Source organism: Thalassophryne amazonica, chromosome 12 (assembly GCF_902500255.1).
Source record: "Thalassophryne amazonica chromosome 12, fThaAma1.1, whole genome shotgun sequence".
NCBI lineage: Eukaryota > Metazoa > Chordata > Actinopteri > Batrachoidiformes > Batrachoididae > Thalassophryne > Thalassophryne amazonica.
In genome coordinates this window covers 103,392,732-103,416,201 of record NC_047114.1, presented here as the reverse complement: position 1 = coordinate 103,416,201, position 23,470 = coordinate 103,392,732, and the positions used below count along the sequence as shown (strand labels likewise).

At 42.6% G+C, this 23,470-nt stretch overlaps 1 protein-coding gene across 1 annotated transcript in view; it reads right to left on the bottom strand.

The window, feature by feature from the left end:
• The window catches only part of dnajc1 (DnaJ (Hsp40) homolog, subfamily C, member 1), a 125,931-nt gene that overhangs the window by 6,113 nt on the left and 96,348 nt on the right, over nucleotides 1-23,470 (bottom strand). Inside the window, 4 exon segments of the mRNA XM_034182648.1 lie at nucleotides 64-112; nucleotides 362-445; nucleotides 447-482; nucleotides 15,153-15,313. Coding sequence (XP_034038539.1) covers nucleotides 64-112; nucleotides 362-445; nucleotides 447-482; nucleotides 15,153-15,313 — 330 coding nt within the window.

Below are 23,470 nucleotides of genomic sequence, written 5' to 3'. Positions count from 1 at the left end.
AAACTGAACTACAGAAAAGACCCTGATTACAAACCAGTTAGACAGAATGTGAGCAGAACATACCTGAGGTGTTGCTCACATTGTCTTTAACCTGTTTGACCTTATTTGTGACCTGTCGATAGAAAACAGCCTGAGTGTTAAAGAAGCAGTCACACTTTTTTGTGAATCTTTGTGTTTCTCATCAAACTTTTAGTCCTAACTCTGGACAAAAACACAAAGCAGGAGAAAGTCGGTCTGCGACCGTTTTCAGATGTTCAATGAATAAAGCTGAAAAACACTGGAGAAACAAGACGTAAATGCTGTTGGAGAACTGGCCTAAAATAAACACCAGTTATCAAAGTCACTGGTTAATTTTACTTACATCAGTCACTGATCTGCCAAGGTCATTGGCAATCTTCTCCCAACGGCCTGGCGTTCCTCCGGGAAATTTAACCATCAAGCGGTCTGAGTAGGCTGAGCTCGTCCTCTGTCCAGTCTGCAGCCTGAAAGACCAGAATTCACCAGATATGTTCTGCTGAACCAACAGAGACCTTCTCAACAGGTCAGAACTTCGATGTAGCCAGGAAATCACAATGTTGGTGGGCACAGAAACAAAAATATAAATCAGTGGGGTCCAAAACACGTGACCAAAATAGAACATTCCACATATACCTGCTTGAACACAGCACAGTTAAGACTCATACATCAAGGAATGTCACAAATATTACAAGAACAGTGGCCACACATTCAATTTTCAACTCAATTTTATTCATTTATATTGCACCATCTCATGACAGAGTCACCTCAAGGCGCTTCACACAACACACAGTTCACAGCAGCACAAAGAGATAAAAATCGAAAAGGGCACAGTAAAAAGGTAAAAACATAGTATAATAAAAAGAAATTACAAAGCAAACACAAACATAAATTAACAATAAGACAGTCTAAAGTGGGTCTTCAATCTTGATTTAAAAGTCTCCACCGTGTTGACTGCCTTATAGATGCAGGTAGATCATTCCAGAGAGCAGGGCCACGGTAACAGAAGGCTCTATACCCCACAGACTTTTTAATTCACCCTTGGAACACACAGAAGTCCTGCGCCTTGCAAACGCACGGGCCGCGCCAGTACGTATAGGGCTTGACCAAGTCCGCCAGGAAGGAAGGAGCCAGTCCATGAACAGTTTATAGACCACCTTTAAATCCAATTTGGCAGAAACCGGAAGCCAATGAAGGGATGCCAGAATGGGTGTAATGTGGTGAAACTTTCTGCTTTGTGTCAAAAGTCTGGCAGCAGCATTCTACACTAGTTGAAGACCCCAAATCCTAGACTGCAGCAGACCAGAAAATAAAGCATTACAATAATCCAATCTGGAAGAAATAAATGCATGTATCAAAGTCTCAGAATCAGCCATAGACAGGATGGGACGATTCCTCACTATATTTCGCAGATGGAAGAAAGCAGTCCTCATAATATCTCTAATATGGAGGTCAAAGGACAACGTAGGATCAAAAATTACTCAAGATTCCTCACTTTGTATGATATATGACACACGAACCCAAACTAAGTGTTAACTGTCAAATTGATGCCGATGTCTCACTGGACCAAGCACCATCATGTCAGTCTTATCAGAATTTAAAAGTAGGAAGTTTCTAGACATCCAACTTCTCACTGATGCAAGGCAATCTTCTAAAGATTTTATGTGGATGAGATTACCAGCAGTTATCAGCATGTATAACTGAGTATCATCAGCATAGCAATCAAAGGTAATCCCAAAATGCTGCAGAATATGTGCCCAGGGGTGCTATATAAAGGGAGAAAAGCAGGGGGCCTAAGACCGACCCCTGTGGAACCCCAAATTTCATGTCACTAAGGTTAGAGGTAGTGTTACTGTACAGAACACAGTGAGAACAACTGGTCAAGTATGATGTCAACCATGCAAGGGCACTCCCAGTAATCCCAAAATGATTTTCCAGCCTATCATGTCGAAGATGATGATCCACTGTATCAAATGCAGCACTGAGATCTAAAAGCATCAAAACCATAGGTGGAATCCATTGCGCACAGAAAAATAATTCACTACTCTGGTAAGTACCGTCTCTGTGGAGTGATGTTTTCTAAAAAGCAGACTGCAGTGGCTCAAAGACATTATTCTCATAAGGTGGTACACTATTTGCTGTGAAACCACTTTTTCCAGAATTTTAGAGAAAAATGATAGATTTGATATTGGCCGATAGTTTGTCAATACACTAGGGTCAAGATTAGATTTCTTAAGTAATGGTTTAATCACTGCACACTTAAAACATTTAGGAACAGATCCAGAAGTTAATGAGAGATTAATTCCAGCACAGTCGGCCAAAGTGTGGACCACAGGTCCTTAAACAGTTTTGTTGGTATAGGATCAAATAAATCATAAGTTTTGTCAGAGCATCTAGTCAAATAGTATAACATTCTGTAAATCTGTGTCACCTCAGTGGTAGCACCCACCCTGCATAGCAGGGTGCAATGGTTGAGCCAAAGCATGCTGAGATATGCTCAATCTAATGTCTTCTATTTTCTTCTCAATGTAATCCAAGAAGTCCTGAGCTACAAATGGAGAATGACTAACAGGTGGCTGTCTATGGATAAGAAATGCTACCGTGTCAAACAAAAATTTTGTGTTGTCTTGTTTTGTTGATCAAAACAGAATAGTAGGACCACTTTGTAGTCAATAGTGCATGCTTATACTCTACGATAGCATGATGCCCTACAAGATGGAACACCTCTAATCTGGAGCTACGCCATTTCCGTTTGCCATTGGCCTTCTGCCTGAGGTCCCACAAGTAAGCACTGAAGCAAGGTGACTGCACTTGGGAAGGCAAGGCCTTAATAGAGGGGGCACAATCTTATCAAGTGTAGTTTTGAGGACTGAGTTTAACTATTCACAAGACTGTCTACTGACTGAGCATTCTGCAAACTTGAAGCTAAGGTATCAGGCAGTCTAGCTTCGAGTTCAGTCCTAGTTGAAGGTGTAATGCGTCACCGCAGTAATACGCAAGGTTGTTATTCCACTAAACGTGGCAGCGAAACTGTAAATGTAATAAGTGAGTGATCAGAGACCACCGAAGCAAGGGGCGAGATGGCAATATCCGTGACAGCAAGAACACATACATGAATCAAATCCAGGGTATTTCCACTAATGTGCGTCGAGCCCTGACTGCATTGCTGGAATCCTAATGCATCCACAATTTCCATAACTGATTTACAAAGGGGATCAGAAGGTTTATTCATATGAATGTTAAACTCACCAATGATCAAAATGTTATCTGCACTCGTTGACAAGTCAGATATGAACGCACCAAATTCATCTAAGAATTCAGAATATGGGCCAGGAGGCCAATAGACAATGACAAAATAACAACTGACTTCTATACTTCTGCCCGAGACAATATGTAGCATCATGGGCAGAGCGGAGAATCAGATGCTCAAACGAATTATATTTGTGACCCCCAACAGTTAATAAAATAAACCTAGATTTATAAATAAAAGCAACACCCCCGCCTTGCTTCACACCATGGGAAACATGACTAAATGTGTATACCGGTGGGCAGGCCTCATTTAGGGGAAGGACAACTGTAGGTTTAACCCAGGTTTACACAACCCAATCATATGGAAATGGTGATCCACAATTAGATCATTGATCAACATAGAATTTGAAGACAATGATCTGATGTGAATGAGACCCAGACTAAGGACCTCGGCAGAGTTGACAATTGGATGGTTTGGGTTTACGGGTGATTCCAGAGTAGCATTTCTGAGGTGCCTGGAAATAGGTTTAGGCCTGAGACACTCCACATGGATCGCAGGCATCAGACACGAAATATTTAATACTGCAGGAACAGCCAGCGGGCCATCCTCAATTCCAATGTCAAACAATGTAGTAATAGGTATAAAGTTTGCAAAACATATCCCTCTTTAATTTTTATGGACACGTCTATGGAAGCAGGCCACAGTCTCAAACTGATAAATCTCCCTCCCAGAAAAACCACCATCACCACCTTGGATTGTCTGCACTAAATTCCCCGCTAAACTAGTGGATCCCACACCCACATCCCCTGCTCTGAGACTGGCTGTATAATCCTACTGTTACCCTCCCTGCAGAGCCCTATCTATGTTCGCGGACAAGATGGCAGCGCCTTCCCTAGTAGGGTGAAGGCCATCCAGCATCGCTCAGTCACGGTGGCCCCAGAACGAAGGCCAATTATCAACAAAACTAAAGCCGTGCTGTGCACAAAACTGTGCCAGTCAACTATTTCACGATGTCAGCCTGCTAAAAACCTCATCACCACCCCAGGAGGGGAGGGGGCCCCCACATATATTTTTAAGGACTCAGACATAATAACACAGAACTCAGCCACATAGGGTGTGCAGCCAGTACATTCTGATTTCTGGTCCCAAGCCTGGATAAATGAGGAGGGTTGTGTCAGGAAGGGTATCCGGTGTAAAACAAGCCAACCCAAACATGCAGACTAAAAATCAAATTTCCATACTGGATCAGTCGAGGCCCGGGTTAACAATGTCTGCCACTGGTGCTGTTGCCCAACAGGATGCTGGCAGAAATTAGGCTACTGTTGGGTGAAGAAGAAGGAGAGGAGGAGAACAAGTCCACAGACAGCAGAAGAAGAGGAAACTAGAAGGGTGGAAATGAGAGTCAGGACTTTGAATGTTGGCAGTATTCTGTGTGCAAGAGAATAAAGCCCCGTTTACACATAGACGGTAAGAGCTCCCGGAAGCGTTTTTGGCCGTCTTAAGGATCAAACGCCGTTGTCAACGCCGGCACTAAGGGGCGTGGCTTAGTTCCGGCTTTACCGGGGAATCGTCGAAAAAATTATTCATGTCGAATAATTCTGGGAGCGCTCCCGGAGAATTCGCGTGACGACAGAGACAACGCGAACAACGGCGTTTGATACTTTTTAATCGCCGTTTCATCCTGCCCCTTCCTGTAGGGCCGCAGTTTACACCGCCGTAATTGGCGGCCGGCGTTGTATTCAAATTCAATTCAAGGATTCAAAGGAATTTTATTGTCATATGCACAGAAGAACATGTTCCCTGCACAATGAAATGTGTCTACTGCATTTAACCCATCCTAATTGCCATTAGGCGCCCGGGGACCAGCTCCAGATGTACATCCCTGCCTTGGTCAACAGCAGGGCTGAGCAAACCAAGACCGACCTATAACAAACGACACACACATAACACACAACACACATAGGCCGGCCTGGTACATAAACATATATTGAAAAGCAAACACGAGGGAAAAAGGAGAAAAAAAAAACCCATCATAGCCGCTACGTTACACAGCAGCAATGAGGAAAAAAATCCCCATCAGCACAGAAAAACAATAATCACACAGACAAAACAAGGACGCAGGACGACAACCGAGATTTGAAAGACCAGTTTATGAGAACACTCCGGAGGCAGCCTATTTGGCACCGTCAATGGCCTTGTCCGACAATCCTGGAGGGGGAGGGGCTCAGCCCTGAGCAGTCCACTGTCCACAGTCAACGTCAGAGCTGGAGAAGCTGAGGGGAGGGAGATGACCAGGGAGCGAGGCTTAAGTGTTGATCTTCTTGAGGAGGTTTTTTATCACAGCAGCCTTGAAGTGCAGCTGTGTTTGGGAGGCCAATGAATATCCAGATTAGCAGACGCCTGAAAGATCCCTAATCCCTAATCAACAGCGTGTAAAATGGCGATAGAGCCCACATCAACGTCCTCAAAGGCGTTTTAAAACCGATGACAGAGGCAGACAAAACGGCGGCGCTAGCGGACAGTATGCCGTTCTAAACGCCACCTCCCAGTTAATGGCGTTCCAAACGGCCTATAGGCGGCGGTCAGTATAAAAACGCTAGTGCGCTGCATGCAGGCCTCTCACTCGCGGCCAGCTCCAGATATTTTTACAGAGAAGCTCCAGTATGCCTCCTAAAAGAAAATTGGCAGAGGCAAGGACTTACCAAGAGGTCTGGTTCAGAAGCAGAGGAGAGGCCTGTGGTGGAGACGGAGCAACACGTTGAGGAGGGGAAAAGGAAAGGAGAAGAAAAGGCTGAGAGATGAGCTCCCTCCCCTTGCAGTGACAGCTGCTTCAGCCTATTATACTCTGGGGGCGGTGCCTATATGCAAAAGTTCCTGGAGTAACGCAGGATTTGCCTGGATAAATCCAGCGGTAAATAGGGCATTATCGGCGGCAGCAGAATACCGCCGTTCTCACGCGTGTCTTAACCTGCGACTGTAAAGAATAGAACTGGGTATTAACCCCCGTTGCCTGACGTGTGCCGGATGCTACGGCGTCAAAACGCTGCTTTATTCGGCAGATTTAACGGCGTTTTATCCGCATATTTGCGGCTAGTACAGTGCTCAAAACGCCAGGAAATGCTCCGCCCCTTTCCACCGTGAAAACAGCTGAAACTACCGCGAACTTCGGTCTACGTACTACCCGCTGACAAAACCATCTATGTGTAACCTGGGCTTAAGTGGAAGGGAAGTAAGAGCAGGAGCATCGGTGGTGGGTTCAAGTTCTTTCATGGTGAGGACAGGAAGAGAAATGGTGTTGGGGTCATTTTAAAGGAAGAGTATGTTAAAAGTGTGTTGGAGGTTCAGCGAGTGTCTGACAGGGTGATGAGTGTGAAGTTGGAAATTGAAGGGGTGATGATGAATATCATAAAGGAGAAAGAAGATTTCTGGAGTGAGTTAGATGAGGTGGTGGAGAGTGAACCCAAGCATGAAAGAATGGTGATAGGAGCAGACTTCAATGGACATGTTGGTGAAGAGAACAGAGGTGACGAGGAAGTAATGGGTAGATATGGTATCAAGGACAGGAATGTGGAAGTGTCGTGGAGTATTCAGGACAAAGTCCCTGATCGCCAGATGAGACCAAGTGTTTTAGCTGTGGTCAATTGTTTAAAATATCATCTGAAAGGTGTCCAGAAAAGTCAGAGGGATCAAAGTCTCAAAACAGCAGTTTTTAACCTTGCCAGCAAATCGAAGGCACCCACCTTGCAGAGCTAAGCTATAGCGAACCAATCGTGTGGCTTTTTTTTGGGAAAATGTTTGCAGGGCAGAGACAGTAGGATTTGGTCCCATCGGACATGGTTGGAAAGTTGACGACAATAACAGGTTGGCTATGGTGTGACACCAAGCCTTTCTTCAGATGAAGAGGAGTAGGATGAAGATGAGTCGGATGACAAGTATTAAAGTAAACAATTTAATAACCGCCTGGCACTGCAGTTTATTCTATTATAGTGAGGGTTTGTTCATTTGCATATCGATTCTCAATACCGGAATATAGATTGTCACACGATGGTATCAGAGATGGTGTGTGGGTAATTTGGGTGAATATAACTACAGGTTAACCTGATCTTTATTATTGTTCTTGATCTTTTAGCTCCTGTGTGGTCTTACAAGTTATTTGAACATGTTCATGTATAATGGACATATCTGTTCAATTTTTGGTCTGGAAGAGAATCTTTTGGATACATGCTATGAATATAATCAAGTACCTGACTGGGTATTACTGACTAAGTAACGCTGTTATAATAACTTGCTCTAACCTATAATCTAATGTGAAACATCCATTTTGAAGCCGTTTTGCTTCCCCCACCAAACTAGGCTCGAATATAAATTTCAATAAAATTTTGAGTTCCTTGAATTTCATGCGACTGTTGGACCCTTAGTAACCTAGGAAATGATTCATTTGCATATTTCATATCCTGATTTCTGAAAAGATAACTTTTTTAATTGCTATGCAAATATATTCCCACCACATATGTTTGTAGGGAAGCGCCATCTGGTGGCAAAAAACGTAACTTTTGAGAGTTATTGGGGCTGACTCCTGAAAATGCGTATTATCTGCAGTGCTATGAGGTAGCCTAAACTTAAAGGATTTGGTTTAAAAATGATTTTAAAAACTGAACTGATATCTTACCTAATAAAAACATGTCCATTCTATAAAACCTTTGTCTTTCTTACCAAATTAGGCTTGGATAGGAATAGTGGTCGAATTTTGAGCTCAGTGGCTGTCACATGACCTTTTGACCCCTACTGACCTAGAAAAAGGGTTCATTTATATATTTCATAATCTGATCAGATAGAGCACACCACGACACATTTTGATACAAAGATCTCTGATATAGCTCTATTATTAAGAAAGTTATTCCATTTTTACGTTGCCCTACCCCACTTTTACGCGGAAAGTCCATATCCGGCTAAATGAGAGAAAAGGTTAATTCTGGCTAAACGCCCCGGCTGTGCCATGCAAGCAGTTCTGTTATGAATGTCCTATGGGATACCCCTTTCAAAAATACCTAGTGGTGGGCAAAGTTCCGATAATCCGATAACCAACAATTATCAAAGATAATGTTTTCATTATCGGATTTTCTTTTTAGATAACTTTAAAAACCATTATCGGACTAATTATCTCGCGATAAATTTTTGTCCACTAATTTTTAGACCGATAACATGGTAAATAAAGCTGGAACTATAAATAAAGCAGAAACTATAAATATTTATAAAACTTAAAATCAGTTCAGCACCTACCTGTTAAATGTTTTGTAGCAGATGTGTAGTTCTACCCTCTGCAAAACAGAGAAGAGCTGCTTTAAGAAGAAACAGCTCTATCCTCTGCAGGCAAAGGAGAACTGGTCCCAAAAAAACCTAATTTCTTTTAACCCCATACTGATATGGGCAATATCACCCAAGTCATTCAAAGGCATACATTTTGTAACTTATGGTTCAACTTTAAACCAAACTAATAAATTAACTATTGAAATTAATGTCATGTCTAAAGTTTTATAAAGTGAAAATATCAGATATATGTTTTAGTTTTAAAGTAATGCATTAATTTTTAAGGTTTTAGTGTGGATATATGCTGTGACAAGCAGTGCATTATGGGTAGGATAAGGTAATCTCAGTACATTTACAACATGAGAAATGCATTTGAAACACTCTGATCAGGCTCTACGGACCACAGCATTAAACTCTAGTGCCTAAAACTCATGAATATATTCTCTGGGTTTATAGATGTTATTGTGTCTGCGTTTGTTAAATTCCACGCATCTTAAATGTAGCAGACACGGATTATCTGGAATTTTGTTTTGGCAGGTTTTCAAGGTCTCTACTGCCATCTACTGGCCAGTAGTGTTCATTCGCCCTATTGACGTATCCCATAACCCCTTGCGTGCCAGAGAGTCGCTGCAGTCAAACAACATATAGAGAATCAACACATTTGTAAATTAATATTATACTACAAAAATGTAATTTTTTTTAATGCTTTTCATCACGTTAATGTGACTGCTGCATGATACCCTGAAAACTTGCTAAAACAATTATAACAAATAATCCGTGTCTGTTACATTTAATTTAATTTAATAAACACAAACCGAATTTCAGACATATTATATATTAGTCTGGAACAAAGAGGCCAAACAGTGTTGTAAAGAACAATAATCAAGACGTTAAAGAGCAAACTTCACTTTCCCCCAGAACGACATGATCAGGAAGCGATTGTAGCTCACAGCAGCTCCCACCGAAAATAACGGAGAGACAGACTGCGATTCTCACGTTTACATAAAATAAACACAATAACGTCTACGAGAGTTTTAGGCACAATATAAAAATAGTTTTCTGTTGTGATGTTAATGGTGTTGTCTGTGTACAGTGGTTAAAGTGCAGCGTGATCAGAGTGTCTCAAGTCTCAATGTTACTGAGATCTCACAGAGCGGCAACCTCTCCAAAGTTTTACAGGATTTGAAACGTCAATAGGGCAAATAGCCAACATTTATGTGTCAAGACAATACTGAGTGCACTTTTTACAACATCATAAAATGTGCGCATATTCTCTCCATATGCAAAACATTTTGCGATGACACTTCCAGAGCTCCGTAAAAATGCCTGTTTTTACAAATAAAAAAAATGGAATATTTTACAAAAGCACATTTATCTGTAAACACCAACACACGACACATGTCACATTAACGTGTTGGTTTACATAATGACTGAACCAATCAGTGTTTAGCAGAGACACATTTTACCCAGAATCCTTTGCGATCTGTCTGTTTGTTACAAAACCTCAGAATTAGTGCATTATTCAACATTAAAAGATATATATTTTAACTTTGTACAAATGACAGAAATTACATTCATGGAGTTTCTCTATTGGTATTAATGTTATTTATAAATCAAAACCATAACTCAGCACTGCTTTATTTTCCAAGACCTCAGCCTGACCAGTGCATTGTGATTGGGTAGAGAGCTGGGCTTTGCGGCTGCTCTCAGCTTGCTTCTGTGCTGGAAGCCCTGTATTAAACAAGGGCTTCCAGCAGGGTGCAAGATGTTCAAAAACAGAAGTGCTGACTCATTGTTTGGGTCTGTTGTCGCTTTTGATGCTACCAGAAGCGATCGTGGTGTTGAAACTCAAATTCAGTTTGTTAGTAGTTGCAATTGTACCAGAGACAATACTGGAATTTATCAGTTATCTGTAACTTTCCGATACATTTTTGGGTGGTTTATCATTTTATCTTTATCAAAGATAACTTTTCAGTTATTTGATTACCTGTTATCAAAGTTAATTTTTTGGTTATCTGTGTCCACCACTGAAAATACCAATGATAGGTTCTGTCATTTCATGCAGATAAATGGCCCCTGGATCTTGGACTACTACAGTTCAGTCCAGTGTGCTGTCTATGTGAACACCCAGGTACTTCTAGTAGTCCACAATGTCCACTTCTGTTCCATCGATGGTAACTGGGTTTGGACGGGTCTTCCGTCTTCTGAAGTCCACCACCAGCTCCTTCATCTATATTGACCTGCAGGTGGTTGCGTCCACACCCCTCTACAAACCTGTCCACCACACTCCTTATATCCATCATTTGGTTAATGCTGGGCCCTGGAATGAGCCAAAGGAATTCTCATATTTATAGGTAATTTCAAAGACAAACATTTGTTACAACTCTATTTTGTCAAAGTGTAGTTTAACCAGTCATGATCAAAAGTGTGCCAAGCATATAATAGAATTCGAGGCAGTAACCATGGAGCTAATTGTTCCTCCCTGAAAGACAGATTAATAAAGCATTTAATGACAGACATTTAGCACGTGAGGTCATATTCATTCAAATTTGCAATTCATGGATGTTTTGTATCAGAGCTATATTGTAGCCTGCCATCTTGATGTCAATTATAGCAATTTCAGGGGCACTGCTAAAATATTAAAAATAATAATAAAATAATAAAAAATGACATCATATCAGGAAAAACTCTAGGAGGATACATTGGGACTTTTAGTATGTTGTTTAGAGGATCACATCCAGCAATTTTTCAGCTTTCTAATAATTTTTTCAGACCTTGGCCAAAAATTACCTAATTTCACTGAACTACTTAAGATGTTGTAATTCTCTTTGGGAGTGACAAGGATGGACAGGATTAGGAATGAACATATCAGAGGGACAGCTCAGGTGGGACGGTTTGGAGACAAAGTCAGAGAGGTGAGACCGAGATGGTTTGGACATGAGCAGAGGAGGGACCCAGGATATATGGAGAGAAGGATGCTGAGGATGGAGCCACCAGGCAGGAGGAGAAGAGGGAGGACAAAGGAGGTTTATGGATGTGCTGAGGACATGCAGGTGGTTGGAGAGACAGAGAAAGACACAGAGGACAATACAGAGGACATGGTGCGATTGAAACGACTGATCTGCTGTGGCACCCAGTAATGGGAGCTTCTGAAAGAAGAAGAGGAAAAACAAGACATGATAACAGAACACCCCTGACCCATGGGTCAGTCCTGGTTCCCATGCAGGCGTATCATCTGCTTACAGCTCGTGACATCACAGCTTGTGAGCCTGCTGTATATTCAAGGTTCAAAGATTTTATTGTCATTTTCACTGTGCAGTTGTATACACAAGAGAACGAAATTTCGTTTCTCAATCAGTGACTTCAGTGCAATAAAAATTCAATAGAATAGTTTACCTTTCATAAATAAATAAAATGTATAATAAAAAAAATATATAGTCATAAAAACAGATAAAATACACTCCAGTCTCTCAGATACTGAGCCAGGTATCTGACGTGTCAGACGTGAGTGTGGGTGTGGGGGACACTCCATAAGTCTTACAGCCTGGGGAAAGAAGCTGTTCAGCTTCCTACTTGTTTTGCAGCTGATGCTGCTGTATCTCCTGCCTGATGGCAGAAGGGAGAAGATGTGGTGGGAGGGTGAAGCGGGTCTTTGATGATAGAGGTGGCTCTGCTGATGCAGCACAGCTGTAGAGCTCCATCAGATGGGGAGTGGGACGCCAATGATTTTGCTGGCTGTCATGACCAGTCTGTTTAGTCGCTTTCTGACCTTGATGCTGCAGCACCCGAACCAGGTGGTTAAGCCATTGGTCAGGATGCTTTCAGCGGTGCCCCTGTAGAAGGTGGTGAGGTGTGTAGTGGGAAGACCTGTTTTCCTGAGTCTGTGGAGGGAGTGAAGCTGCTGTGGAACTTTTTTGAAGACTGCCGAGGTGTTAGTGGTTGGAGTGAGGTCATCATCAATGTGAACCCCCAAAAACTTCACACTGGTGACTTTCTTCACAGCAGTCCCATCAATGATTAGTGGTGCATGAGCCTGTTTGCCAGCACCTCCTGAATTCGATGACAACCTCTCTGACAACCTCTTTATCCACATTGAGGAAGAGGTTATGGGACTTGCACCATGAGCTCAGCTGTTTCACTTCTTCCCTGTATGCAGACTTGTTCTTGTTTTTAATGAGGCCCACCACCGTTGTATCATCTAAAAACTTCAGGATGTGGTTGCTGCAGAATCTGGCAGTGCAGTCAAAAATGAGCAGGCTGAAGAGCAGAGGGCTCAGGAGACAGCCCTGTGGAGTGCCTGTGCTCATTCTGATGGTCTTTGATGTGCTGTTGCCCACCTTGACTGTTTACTGTTGCTGAGTCAAAGTTGCAGACCCAGTTACAGATGCTGTTGTCCACCTTTAGCAGCTGAAGCTTTTCCACTAGCTGCAGTGGGATGATGGTGTTAAAGGCACTGCTGAAGTCTATGAACAGAAACCTGGCATAGGTGTTCTTTTGGTTGAGATGAGACAGTGTGAGGTGGAACATGGTGGAAACTATCTTCTGTGGTTCTGTTCCTTCTATAAGCGAATTGTAGTGGGTCCAGGTCAGCAGGGAGGCCGTTTTTAATGCGCAGCGTTCAGGCGTTCAAAACATTTCATTACTATGGGCGTGAGGGCTACAGGGCAGAAATCAGAGAGGCCCATGGGATTTGGTTTTTTTGGGACTGGGATGATGGTAGCACTTTTGAGGCAGGAGGCACCACAGCCTGACGGAGCGAGATGTTAAAGATGTCTGTGAAAACATCCTTCAGCTGCTCAGCTCAGTGTTTCAGTACACATCCAGGGATGTTGTCTGGCCCAGCAGTGTTGCACGGGTTGATGTTCACCAGGGCTGTCTGTACTCCAGCCGTGGTGAGCTGTAGTGTTTGGTCATACAGTGCTGGCAGCGGTGTCTGTGTGGTGTTTTTGGCATCAAAACGTGCATAGAAGTTGTTCAGCTCATCTGGAAACAAGGGGTCCGAGTGACACATCTGCTGGGGGTGGGGTTTATAGTCAGTGATGGAACGAAATCCCTGCCACAAGCAACGTGAGTCCTTGGCTTCAATAAAATGGCTGTTCAGTGTTTGTGCGTGCTGCCTTTTTGCCCCTTTAATTCCCTGGGACAGATTGTTTTTTGCGAGTGCATATGCTGCAGTCTCCAGCTCTGAATGCCTCGTCCCGTGCTCTGAGCAATGAGTGCACTTCGCCTGTCAGCCATGGCTTCTGATTAACATGCCTCACTGTAATCAATTAAAAAAAAAGCCTTCTGATTGGATGGGCCTGACTGACAGGTAAGTGGGCACAGGCCCATAGTTACACGGCAGGCGCAAAGTTAACCAGGACTGACGTCCCATCCATGTTCAGTGTGTGGGCCTTGGGGCTGACAAATTCCCCTTGTGGGTTGCATGGATGGGCCACCCTCCAAATGGCTAGGATGGGTGTGTGCTTAGTTCCATTGCTGGGGCGTCACCCATTCTAACACCAATGGGCAGTCTTGGGAGGGGCACTGGCTCGCCCTCTCTGTGGCATTTGGACTGGGGTCTGTGTTTGGGTGCATCTGTTGGTATTGTGGGCTGCTGGTGCTCTATCTGTGGTGCCTGCCGTGGTTATGGAACCTGCAGTTTGGGGGAACCATGGTACGGGTGAAACTCCTCACATCACATTAACTCTGTCACAGTCTGCACAGAGATTTGCAGCTCTACTCTGCGTATGTCCTGACTCACAGCAACTGCACCACGCTTCATCAGGAGCAGCTCCTGGATGTGCTGCCTGATGGCTTCACTGTCTGTTAGCGTTGTTTTTACAGCTCATCTTTTGGTTTGTGTGTTAAAAGCTTAGTGTAGGAGGAATAACTGTACAGTAGTCTTCTGTGACTTAGGCTACTTGGGTCCTAGGACAAGTCTCAGTACACCCTGCTGGAAATGGGCACTGGCCTTGGCTGGGGAAAGAACCTGAGATGGACTGGCATCCACTGGAAGTCCTGGACTCTCATCCACGGTACCCTGGGACCAGAACCAGTCCAATGGACATGACTAGGACTTCCCCTAGTCTTTCAAATTGAAAATGAAATCCCTGGCATTATTTACCATTTCCATTGATAAATGTCACAATGATCAATTTATTTTCTCCTTTGGTCTGAAAGACCAACTCCAGGGACAAAGGTCTCACATGTGGTGAACGTTCTGCTCACTGAAACATTTTGTGACATTGGCCAATATAAACAATAAATTGAACAATAAAAGTCCAGGCAGGAAGCAGGACTTTCTTGTGGGTCTTTGTCTTTGTGTGTGTTGTGTGAATTTACAGCAAACAGTATCAATTTAAACTCTTACCTGTGCTGTCGGTTAGATTTGTTTGGAACCATTTACTCATGGTGAAAGACATTTTTTGATTGACCCACTTGTGCTTTCTGTATTTACTAGTGTTGTGGCTTCTCTCAGCCACCATCCTGTCACACTGCCATTCAGTCGCTAAGGTCACTGAAGTCCCCACCCACAGTTCCATAACCTGAGCCCATTTTTACTGCCACTGGTGATCAACAGGGTTCTTAACCATGTTACCTTCTTCTTTGCGGATCTGCGTTCCAGCAGCCAGTCGTCCATCTGATCTTCCACTTCCTCGATGGACATGGTTTGATCGTAGTTCTGATATTTATGACACTCTGATGGCGGAGTGTAAATGGGGAAGTCCACCTTTGGTTTCTTCAACTTTGGCCTTTTCTCTGAGGAGAATCAGACAAATGCAAACTATTATTAGTATTATTTTTTCCCCCACTCTGTCTAGTTTTGTTCCTCTTTAAGACAAACATTTATAGGAGCCGAATTAAATATTATGTTGAAGAAAAAAAACTATACAAAGCATGAAAGCAACATTAAACAAACTAATCAGAGCATCGAGAGAACAGAAGAGATCTGAAGCAATCCTGACTTGTCCGTTACTTAGAGCTGACCTGGCTCAGGTCAATTTCAATTTATTTCATTTATATAGCACCAAATCATAACAAAGGTGCTTCACACAAGTAAGGTCTAACCTTACCAACCACCAGAGCAAGAACACAGCCGGCAGTGGTAAGGAAAAACTTCCTCTGATGATTTGAGGAAGAAACCTCAAGCAGACCAGACTCACAGGGGTGACCCTCTGCTTGGGCCATGATACCGACAATTTATAAAACAACATACAGGAAATGTTGCCAGTGCACAGGACAGGATGGTTTCAGAAACAGATACCACACCCATCTACAGTCGGCCCAAGAGTAAGTAATGTTTATTTCTATGGCACCTTTCACAGGCAAGGGAAGTCACAAAGTGCTTCACTAAAGGCACATACAGATAAAAATTCTGTGAAAAATACAATTTACATCACAATAAAATAACATTAAGACACACACAGTGGTCATAAAACACTCCTCTCACTACTAAGGTTTGAATGCCTGGAGAAACAGATGGGTTTTAAGTTTGCTCTTAAAAACATCAGAGTCCAGTGAACATTGAGACAAAAGGAGATCATTCCAGAGCCTCTGTGCAACAGCCTGGAGAGAGCGATCTCCTCTGGTCTTAAAGTGGGTACAAGGGACCCTCAGAAGGTTCTGATCCACTGACCTCAGGCTCTGAGCAGGAGTGTAGGGACATAACAGGTCTCTAATGTAGGAGGGAGCCTGGCCATGCAAAGTTCTAAAAGTCAACACCAGGATTTTAAAATGGAAACAAAAAACGACACTGGGAGCCAATGAAGGGACTTTAAGATAGGAGAAATATGAGTCCTTCTGTTTGAGCGAGACAGCAGCCTTGCTGCAGAATTTTGGACCTGCTGCAGACGGGACAGCTCCTTTTTGTTCAGACAGGACAAACCGTTGCAGTAGTCCAAAGGAGAAGATACAAACACATGAATAATCAACTTCCTCAACTGGTAGAAACAGTTTTTGGTTAGCTGCTTGGAATGATGCTCAAATGACATTTCTTTATCAAAGATAACACCTAGGTTTCTCAGGCTAGATTTTGCAGATGAGCTCAAAAGACCTAAATACTGTTTAATCCCCGGAATGACGTCATTGGTGGCAACCACCAGCACCTCGGTTTTATCCGAATTTAACTGCAAGGAATTTGTACCGAGTCATTGTTTTATTTTCTCAAGGCAGTTCAGTAAAGAGTCCAATTTCTAGATCTCAGGGGCTTTAATTGAGCAGTAAATTTGAATGTCATCAGCAAATAAGCGATAAACAACAAACTCTGTGACACTAAAAACTATGACAAGACAAATAAGAGGTGAACCATGCTCGAACGGTCCCTGACAAACCGACCGAATTGCGTAGTCTTGTTTGTAGGTTTTTACGAGTGTCAAATGCGGAGGACAGATCTAACAGGACTAGAACGGTGCATTTTCCACAGTCCGCAGACATCAAAATATCACTACAAGTAGACACTTTCAGTAGGGCATTTTCCGTAGTGATGCCTGCGGAAACCAGACTGATAGGTGTCAAACATGTTGGAAATCTCTAAGAAGGAAGTTAACTAATCATAAACCACCTTCTCCAAGACTCTGGACAGGAATGGAAGTTTGGAAATAGGTCAAAGTTTTTCAGATCAGAAGGGTCCAGATTAGACTTTTTGAGAAGTGGTTCCACAAATGCATGTTTAAAAGAGCTGGGGAATACACCAGAAGACATTTATCAACTTGGCAACCTAGGGGCCAACGACATCAAACACATTAACAAGGAGTCTACACGATAGAACATCAGAAGGACACATACAGAGGGCTTCATCCTGGTTATCAAAGCTGAGTTATCAACCTATGTTACAGGATTAAAAAGGACCATGTACGAGGAGCAGGCTCAACAACATCAGGGACACGTTATGTGTGCAAAGGGAGATTAGCTTTGATGTCCTGAATTTTACAGACAAAAAAACTTAAGAAAACTGTTGCTATCAGCTTTGCAGGATCCAGGTGTTAATGGAGCAACAGGACACACAATAGAGCTGATAGTATCAAACAGCACTTGGGGTTTTCTTATTTAAAATGATAAGCTGACGAAAATCAATCAATCAATCAATCAATCAATTTTTTTATATAGCGCCAAATCACAACAAACAGTTGCCCCAAGGCGCTTTATATTGTAAGGCAAGGCCATACAATAATTATGTAAAACCCCAACGGTCAAAACGACCCCCTGTGAGCAAGCACTTGGCTACAGTGGGAAGGAAAAACTCCCTTTTAACAGGAAGAAACCTCCAGCAGAACCAGGCTCAGGGAGGGGCAGTCTTCTGCTGGGACTGGTTGGGGCTGAGGGAGAGAACCAAGAAAAAGACATGCTGTGGAGGGGAGCAGAGATCGATCACTAATGATTAAATGCAGAGTGGTGCATACAGAGCAAAAAGAGAAAGAAACAGTGCATCATGGGAACCCCCCAGCAGTCTACGTCTATAGCAGCATAACTAAGGGATGGTTCAGGGTCACCTGATCCAGCCCTAACTATAAGCTTTAGCAAAAAGGAAAGTTTTAAGCCTAATCTTAAAAGTAGAGAGGGTGTCTGTCTCCCTGATCTGAATTGGGAGCTGGTTCCACAGGAGAGGAGCCTGAAAGCTGAAGGCTCTGCCTCCCATTCTACTCTTACAAACCCTAGGAACTACAAGTAAGCCTGCAGTCTGAGAGCGAAGCGCTCTATTGGGGTGATATGGTACTACGAGGTCCCTAAGATAAGATGGGACCTGATTATTCAAAACCTTATAAGTAAGAAGAAGAATTTTAAATTCTATTCTAGAATTAACAGGAAGCCAATGAAGAGAGGCCAATATGGGTGAGATATGCTCTCTCCTTCTAGTCCCCGTCAGTACTCTAGCTGCAGCATTTTGAATTAACTGAAGGCTTTTTAGGGAACTTTTAGGACAACCTGATAATAATGAATTACAATAGTCCAGCCTAGAGGAAATAAATGCATGAATTAGTTTTTCAGCATCACTCTGAGACAAGACCTTTCTGATTTTAGAGATATTGCGTAAATGCAAAAAAGCAGTCCTACATATTTGTTTAATATGCGCTTTGAATGACATATCCTGATCAAAAATGACTCCAAGATTTCTCACAGTATTACTAGAGGTCAGGGTAATGCCATCCAGAGTAAGTATCTGGTTAGACACCATGTTTCTAAGATTTGTGGGGCCAAGTACAATAACTTCAGTTTTATCTGAGTTTAAAAGCAGGAAATTAGAGGTCATCCATGTCTTTATGTCTGTAAGACAATCCTGCAGTTTAGCTAATTGGTGTGTGTCCTCTGGCTTCATGGATAGATAAAGCTGGGTATCATCTGCGTAACAATGAAAATTTAAGCAATACCGTCTAATAATACTGCCTAAGGGAAGCATGTATAAAGTAAATAAAATTGGTCCTAGCACAGAACCTTGTGGAACTCCATAATTAACTTTAGTCTGTGAAGAAGATTCCCCATTTACATGAACAAATTGTAATCTATTAGACAAATATGATTCAAACCACCGCAGCGCAGTGCCTTTAATACCTATGGCATGCTCTAATCTCTGTAATAAAATTTTATGGTCAACAGTATCAAAAGCAGCACTGAGGTCTAACAGAACAAGCACAGAGATGAGTCCACTGTCCGAGGCCATAAGAAGATCATTTGTAACCTTCACTAATGCTGTTTCTGTACTATGATGAATTCTAAAACCTGACTGAAACTCTTCAAATAGACCATTCCTCTGCAGATGATCAGTTAGCTGTTTTACAACTACCCTTTCAAGAATTTTTGAGAGAAAAGGAAGGTTGGAGATTGGCCTATAATTAGCTAAGATAGCTGGGTCAAGTGATGGCTTTTTAAGTAATGGTTTAATTACTGCCACCTTAAAAGCCTGTGGTACATAGCCAACTAACAAAGATAGATTGATCATATTTAAGATCGAAGCATTAAATAATGGTAGGGCTTCCTTGAGCAGCCTGGTAGGAATGGAGTCTAATAAACATGTTGATGGTTTGGATGAAGTAACTAATGAGAATAACTCAGACAGAACAATCGGAGAGAAAGAGTCTAACCAAATACCGGCATCACTGAAAGCAGCCAAAGATAACGATACGTCTTTGGGATGGTTATGAGTAATTTTTTCTCTAATAGTTAAAATTTTGTTAGCAAAGAAAGTCATGAAGTCATTACTAGTTAAAGTTAATGGAATACTCAGCTCAATAGAGCTCTGACTCTTTGTCAGCCTGGCTACAGTGCTGAAAAGAAACCTGGGGTTGTTCTTATTTTCTTCAATTAGTGATGAGTAGAAAGATGTCCTAGCTTTACGGAGGGCTTTTTTATAGAGCAACAGACTCTTTTTCCAGGCTAAGTGAAGATCTTCTAAATTAGTGAGACGCCATTTCCTCTCCAACTTACGGGTTATCTGCTTTAAGCTACGAGTTTGTGAGTTATACCACGGAGTCAGACACTTCTGATTTAAAGCTCTCTTTTTCAGAGGAGCTACAGCATCCAAAGTTGTCTTCAATGAGGATGTAAAACTATTGACGAGATACTCTATCTCCCTTACAGAGTTTAGGTAGCTACTCTGCACTGTGTTGGTATATGGCATTAGAGAACATAAAGAAGGAATCATATCCTTAAACCTAGTTACAGCGCTTTCTGAAAGACTTCTAGTGTAATGAAACTTATTCCCCACTGCTGGGTAGTCCATCAGAGTAAATGTAAATGTTATTAAGAAATGATCAGACAGAAGGGAGTTTTCAGGGAATACTGTTAAGTCTTCTATTTCCATACCATAAGTCAGAACAAGATCTAAGATATGATTAAAGTGGTGGGTGGACTCATTTACTTTTTGAGCAAAGCCAATAGAGTCTAATAATAGATTAAATGCAGTGTTGAGGCTGTCATTCTCAGCATCTGTGTGGATGTTAAAATCGCCCACTATAATTATCTTATCTGAGCTAAGCACTAAGTCAGACAAAAGGTCTGAAAATTCACAGAGAAACTCACAGTAACGACCAGGTGGACGATAGATAATAACAAATAAAACTGGTTTTTGGGACTTCCAATTTGGATGGACAAGACTAAGAGACAAGCTTTCAAATGAATTAAAGCTCTGTCTGGGTTTTGGATTAATTAATAAGCTGGAATGGAAGATTGCTGCTAATCCTCCACCCCGGCCCGTGCTACGAGCATTCTGACAGTTAGTGTGACTCGGGGGTGTTGACTCATTTAAACTAACATATTCATCCTGCTGTAACCAGGTTTCTGTTAGGCAGAATAAATCAATATGTTGATCAATTATTATATCATTTACCAACAGGGACTTAGAAGAGAGAGACCTAATGTTTAATAGACCACATTTAACTGTTTTAGTCTGTGGTGCAGTTGAAGGTGCTATATTATTTTTTCTTTTTGAATTTTTATGCTTAAATAGATTTTTGCTGGTTATTGGTAGTCTGGGAGCAGGCACCGTCTCTACGGGGATGGGGTAATGAGGGGATGGCAGGGGGAGAGAAGCTGCAGAGAGGTGTGTAAGACTACAACTCTGCTTCCTGGTCCCAACCCTGGATAGTCACGGTTTGGAGGATTTAAGAAAATTGGCCAGATTTCTAGAAATGAGAGCTGCTCCATCCAAAGTGGGATGGATGCCGTCTCTCCTAACAAGACCAGGTTTTCCCCAGAAGCTTTGCCAATTATCTATGAAGCCCACCTCATTTTTTGGACACCACTCAGACAGCCAGCAATTCAAGGAGAACATGCGGCTAAACATGTCACTCCCGGTCCGATTGGGGAGGGGCCCAGAGAAAACTACAGAGTCCGACATTGTTTTTGCAAAGTTACACACCGATTTAATGTTAATTTTAGTGACCTCCGATTGGCGTAACCGGGTGTCATTACTGCCGACGTGAATTACAATCTTACCAAATTTACGCTTAGCCTTAGCCAGCAGTTTCAAATTTCCTTCAATGTCGCCTGCTCTGGCCCCCGGAAGACAATTGACTATGGTTGCTGGTGTCGCTAACTCACATTTCTCAAAACAGAGTCCGCCAATAACCAGAGTTTGATCCTCGGCGGGTGTGTCGTCGAGTGGGAAAAAACGGTTAGAGATGTGAACGGGTTGGCGGTGTACACGGGGCTTCTGTTTAGGGCTACGCTTCCTCCTCACAGTCACCCGTCGGCCTGCCTTTTCCCGCTGCTCGGATCTGCCAGGGGTTAACTAACGGCGGTCTAAGCTACTTGGTCGCACCGACTACAGGGGCCTTGCTAGCTGTAGAATTTTCCACGGTGCGAGCCGAGTCTCCAATTCGCCCAGCCTGGCCTCCAAAGCTACAAATAAGCTACACTTATTACAAGTACCATTACTGCAAAGGAGGCCGAGGAATAACTAAACATTTCACACCCAAGCAGAAAAGTTGCGGGAGAGACAGGAGAAGCCGCCATGCTAAATCGGCTAAGAGCTAGTAGCTACGCTAAGCTAGCGATTCCTAAAAAACACGCAAAGTGAATAATGTGTAAATAATTTAGAGGTGATTCAGCAGAAGAGTGCTTTAGTTAAGGCACGTAAAGATTACACTGGGAAACAAATCGTATATCTAGATAACTAGATCAATCTAACTGCGCAGATTAAACACTAACAGATACAGAAAAACACCGCTGTGCTCCGGAACAGGAAGTGATACAATACCGCAGTGAGAGCCAACCACCAGTAGAGGCAAGCCAATCAGATCTGAAAATAGTCAGATCTGGCATTTTTTATCATTTTTAAAGAGGACATAAGTTCCCTGAGGTAGACCTCAAGTTTAGAAGACTTCCAAAATGCTCAGTTTTCCGAGATAAGTCGCTTCAAATCTCGGATACAGTCATAAGCTAAGGGCTTATGGTCGTCTAGTCACCAATTAGATGTTAAAAGGTGTGACCCTCATCCAAAATGGATTCACAGTGACTGTTGAAAGTGTGAAGAAGGCTGTCCACATATGACAGTCCATGAACAGCTTAGAGTCAAACCTGGCTGAAAAACCAGCTGCAGTGTTCTCAGTGATGATGCACCTCTGAGACACTATCTGAGATCGCGCAGGCTCAGGAGTGAAAGAAAAATCAAATAAAACCACCAATGGTTGCTCATGTGAACATCCTCTATACAGAGGTTGGAAACATTAAGGCCAAGAGAGAAAACCAAGTCCAGAGTGTGACCTTCGATGAGTGGGACCAAAAACATGCTGCTCAAAAATTAAAGTCCCATAAAAAGACAGCAGCGTGTCCAGGAGGGCGATAAATCAGCACACAGTAAAAAGTAGCAGAGCCAACTGTAAACACCTGAGATTCAAAGGAGAGGAAGCTTTGAGTGCTCACACTTGTGTCCCAGTGGTCAGTCTAATGTGTGTCCCAGTGTCAGCTAATGTGTGTCCCAGTGTCAGTCTAATGTGTGTCCCAGTGTCAGTCTAATGTGTGTCCCAGTGTCAGTCTAATGTGTGTCCCAGTGTCAGTCTAATGTGTTCGTTCAGTTAATGTGTCCCAGTGTCAGTCTAATGTGTGTCCCAGTGTCAGTCTAATGTGTGTCCCAGTGTCAGTCTAATGTGTGTCCCAGTGTCAGTCTAATGTGTTCGTTCAGTTTAATGTGTCCCAGTGTCAGTCTAATGTGTGTCCCAGTGTCAGTCTAATGGTGTCCCCAGTGTCAGTCTAATGTGTTCGTTCAGTTAATGTGTGTCCCAGTGTCAGTCTAATGTGTGCCCCAGTGTCAGTCTAATGTGTTCGTTCAGTTAAATGTGTCCCAGTGTCAGTCTAATGTGTTCGTGTCAGTTAATGTGTGTCAGTCTAATGTGTTAGTTATGTGTTAGTCAGCCCTGCTTTTAACCTTATACACTGACGACTGTCGTTGCACAATCCAGTAATCAGTACGTCATCAAATATTCA